Source organism: Anarrhichthys ocellatus, unplaced genomic scaffold (assembly GCF_004355925.1).
Source record: "Anarrhichthys ocellatus isolate YVR2014 unplaced genomic scaffold, GSC_Weel_1.0 scaffold5228, whole genome shotgun sequence".
In the NCBI taxonomy this organism is placed as follows: Eukaryota; Metazoa; Chordata; class Actinopteri; order Perciformes; family Anarhichadidae; genus Anarrhichthys; species Anarrhichthys ocellatus.
The window spans coordinates 1-3,656 of NW_022285202.1; the positions used below are offsets into that span (position 1 = coordinate 1).

The 3,656-nt window shown below is 48.6% G+C and overlaps 1 protein-coding gene across 1 annotated transcript; it reads left to right on the plus strand.

Moving 5' to 3' along the window:
- The first annotated feature begins 186 nt into the window (after positions 1-186).
- Positions 187-3,625, plus strand: LOC116379796 (platelet-derived growth factor receptor alpha-like). The gene is made up of 8 exons (XM_031841762.1): positions 187-521; positions 1,004-1,119; positions 1,418-1,714; positions 1,800-2,066; positions 2,157-2,287; positions 2,586-2,754; positions 2,845-3,034; positions 3,173-3,625. The coding sequence occupies exons 1-8, from the start codon at positions 469-471 to the stop codon at positions 3,342-3,344; spliced, it is 1,395 nt and encodes a 464-aa protein (XP_031697622.1). The 5' UTR covers positions 187-468; the 3' UTR covers positions 3,345-3,625.
- Positions 3,626-3,656: the final 31 nt, after the last annotated feature.

Below are 3,656 nucleotides of genomic sequence, written 5' to 3' on the forward strand. Positions count from 1 at the left end.
TTACCCCCGGATACCTTTTGTTTTAATGAGTTCTCAGCAAAACTCACGCCACCCACTTAATCCGACTGTAACATTATCGTCATCCAGTTCAATTCGTCCACAAGGTGCGTTTAGTTTCAGGGTGTGTGGAAGTCATTTTCTGCCATCTGACTGTAAAGCTTCACCTCTGCTTTCAACATCAGCTACTGTGTTTTATGGGATGGCTCCAGCAGATGTGTGTGTCAGGCCTTCACCCGTCCTCCCTCCGCTGTGCTGCACCTCTCACTCACTCAGAGTCTAAACCTTTCACCCATTCTCATCCATTTATTTTCTCTGTTGCTCTCTTCAGAGGAGAAGTCCTTCGTGGCGCTGGACCACAGTGGGATTCTGGCCACGGAGTTCGTCAGCCTTTTGGAGGAGACGGAGTTCACCATCCTCATCGACGGCTACCCGGCCCCCAAAGTGTCTTGGCTGAAAGACGGCAGAGACATGTCGCAGAGCTACTACGTCCTTGCCAAGACGAGCCACCTGGAGGGGAATCGGTGAGAATGAAGCTTGTGATTCGTTAATGTGTCGATGGATGAGGCTTTCACAGTTTCAGTTCTGACAGCGATTAAGACGTTTAAAGGAATATTTTTGGGAAATTATATCTGGTTTGTTTGCCGAGTTTGATGAGATGATACTGATCTTTGTACGATAAATGTGAAGCTGCAGCCGGGAGATTTTTAATGCAGCAACAAATTAGTCAAAACATAAACAGGAAAATAACATTTGGTGTATAATGTGTAAAGTATATAAACATAGAGTTGAATTAAATAGATCTAATTCTAAGTAATAAAGGATTTAAACTAATAACATCAGTGAGCTGGTAGATTTTTAGTCACAGAGTCTGGCTAGCTGTTTCCCCCTGTTTCCAGTCTTTAAGCTAAGCTAAGCTAACCGCCGTCATATTTACCGTCCCTGTGTGGAAGCATCAGGAGATAAAATGTATTTATAATAGATATTATTATTATTTGTCTCCCAGGTATCAAAGCGTTCTGACATTACGACAGCCTCTGGGAAAAGACGACGGGAACTACACCATCACAGCCCTCAGCGGGTCTCGCTCCGCTCAGTTCTCCTTCAGCCTCAGAGTGAAAGGTAAGACAAGGACAGATGGACGGACAGACAGACAGAAGGGGGAGGGATGGATAGACAAGAAGATAGATGGAGAGACAGACAGACGGACTGATAGATATATAGTCAGACAGGTAGATGGATGAATAGATGGCTCAAATATTCACATGAATAAAAACAAAGCAACGTGATATTATTTTATTTTATTCTAAGGTGGTCCTTGAAAATGTTTTCCCGATCACACATGTGGCTCAGCAGATAGAGAACCCCAGAGGTCGAGGATTTAGTGATGACTGAGTTCTGCACACGTCTCTTCTTTCAGCCCCCACCGCTCTGATGTTCCCTCCGTCCTCCGCCCCCGTGCTGCTGCCTCAGGCGGAGGAGCTGGTGGTGCCCCTCCACACCCCCTTCACCTTGACCTGTCGGGGAGAGGCCAAACTCGCCTGGAGGACGCCGATCGACGTGCTCGAGCAAGCGCGGGAGGACAACAGCGGCCTGTTCGTCACCACCGTCACAGTGGACAAAGCCACGGCGATGCACACTGGCTACTACACCTGCTTCTACAGCCGCAACACCACAGAGGACACGGAGGACAGCAGCATCTACATCTATGTGCCAGGTACACAGCAGCCTGGAGCTTTTGTCTATTTGTTTTCTATTCAATGCTTGGTATCATCTGGTCTGAGAAACTTCTTTTACTCCAGATCCAGATGTTCCCTTTGTGCCGTCGCTGGTGCCCTTTGGCAACCACGTCCTGTCCGACCACGAGGACATGGAGATCCAGTGCCGCGTGTCCAATCCCAGTGCTAACGTGACTCTGGTCAACGTGGACACCCAGCAGCCCGTTAGCAGCGTTTACGACAGCAAGAGGGGCGCTTTGGGAGTGTTCACCGCTGGAACCTACGTCTGCAAGGCTCTCATAAACGGGGAGGAACACTACAGCGGGGAATACATCGTCCACGGCTGGGCAGGTGCTTCACCTTTCAGATATCTAACCAGCTCCAGCTTTCTTTCTTTTATTTCCCCCACACATGTTGCTAATGTTAATTGTTGCATCTCAGGTGGCGCCGCTCTGCACGTTGAGCTGACGGCCAAGCGGACCGCTCTACTGGTGGGAGACGCCATCACCATCACCTGTCTGGCTCGGGGATCTGAGATCCTGGAGGACCACTGGAAATACCCCGGAAAACTGGTGAGGACACAAGTCGTCCTATGCAGCACAAAAAAAAGATCTAGAATGAGTGCGTTTGGGTTCAGTCTCCCAAAAGTCCTGTTGCTGAAACTCAAATAATGTTGTTTTCATTGACAATTATTTTTTTTAAGTCATTTGGTGGCAGAAAAGTATGAAAAACGTCTTTCAGTGTTTCCCAAATCTCAAGATGACATCCTCAAATGTCTTGTTTTGTCCACAACGCAAAGACATTCAGAGCGAGGAAACCAACCAATCGATCAAAAGCTCAACGTTCCTGATGTTCCTTTTTGTATGACAGGCTAATCGTGGAATCAAAACAGTGCAGGAGAACAAGAGGGACCAGGAGATCCGTTACACCCTGACGATCCCGCAGGCCTCAGCCAAAGACAGCGGCATCTACTCGTGCTCCATCACCGATATCATCAGCAACGAGAGCCAGACGAAGGAGCTGGCTATTAGAGTTTTTGGTACGACAACTGTGTTTTATTTACTTCGTGTTGTTTCATAAAATTCTCTCTGAATGAGCGCTGATTGTCCGTCGGCCTCTTTCCTAACAGCGAGTGAGTTCATGTCCGTCTGGCCGGAGTTCAGAGAATATGAATCGGCGGAGCTGGACGAGGTCCGGGAGTTCAGGGCCGAAATCAGCTCCTTCCCCAGCGCTCACGTCACCTGGCTCAAAGACGGCATCCCGCTCAGCGACGTGACGGCGGAGATCTCCACCAGCCTCCAGCAGCTCAGCGAGACCAGGTGAGCCTCCCGCTCGAGGTCGACTAATGACGAGTTCCCGCACGTCAAACAGGCCTCTCTTTAGGACTCGGTGCGACCGTGAACCTCCACAACTGTTGTGTTTAAATTGCAGTCTCTGGTTTGTGTCGCTCTGTTTAGCTACACGGGTGTTCTCACCCTGATCCGGGCCAAGGAGGAGGACAGCGGGAACTACACCATGCGGGTGGAGAACGGAGACCAAAGACGAGACGTCCGATTGATCCTGGAGGTGAAAGGTCAGAATGCCTCTTTATGTCCTCAGTTACAGTCTTTTCCTCACATGTTAGTCTGAAGTTTCCTCCTCTGAACTTATGCATTGTATTCTATCTAAGTATTTTATTTCCGTCTTATTTTCACTGCTGCAGTTCTTTTAAAAATGTTTTAAAATGTGCCTGCTGTAAATATGGGTACTGATGTTTAAGTTTTTAGACAAACTGGTGATTTTTTTGTGGGTCGGTTTTCTGGCGGTACTCGACAAAGATAAGACCTGCAGTGAGGTTAGGAGGCGAGGGAAGACATTCTGATTGGCTGACTGAGGAGGAGTGACGTAGAGACGGTGTCTCTGGTAGAGACCTGTCAATCACTGTGTAGCCCCGCCCTAAAG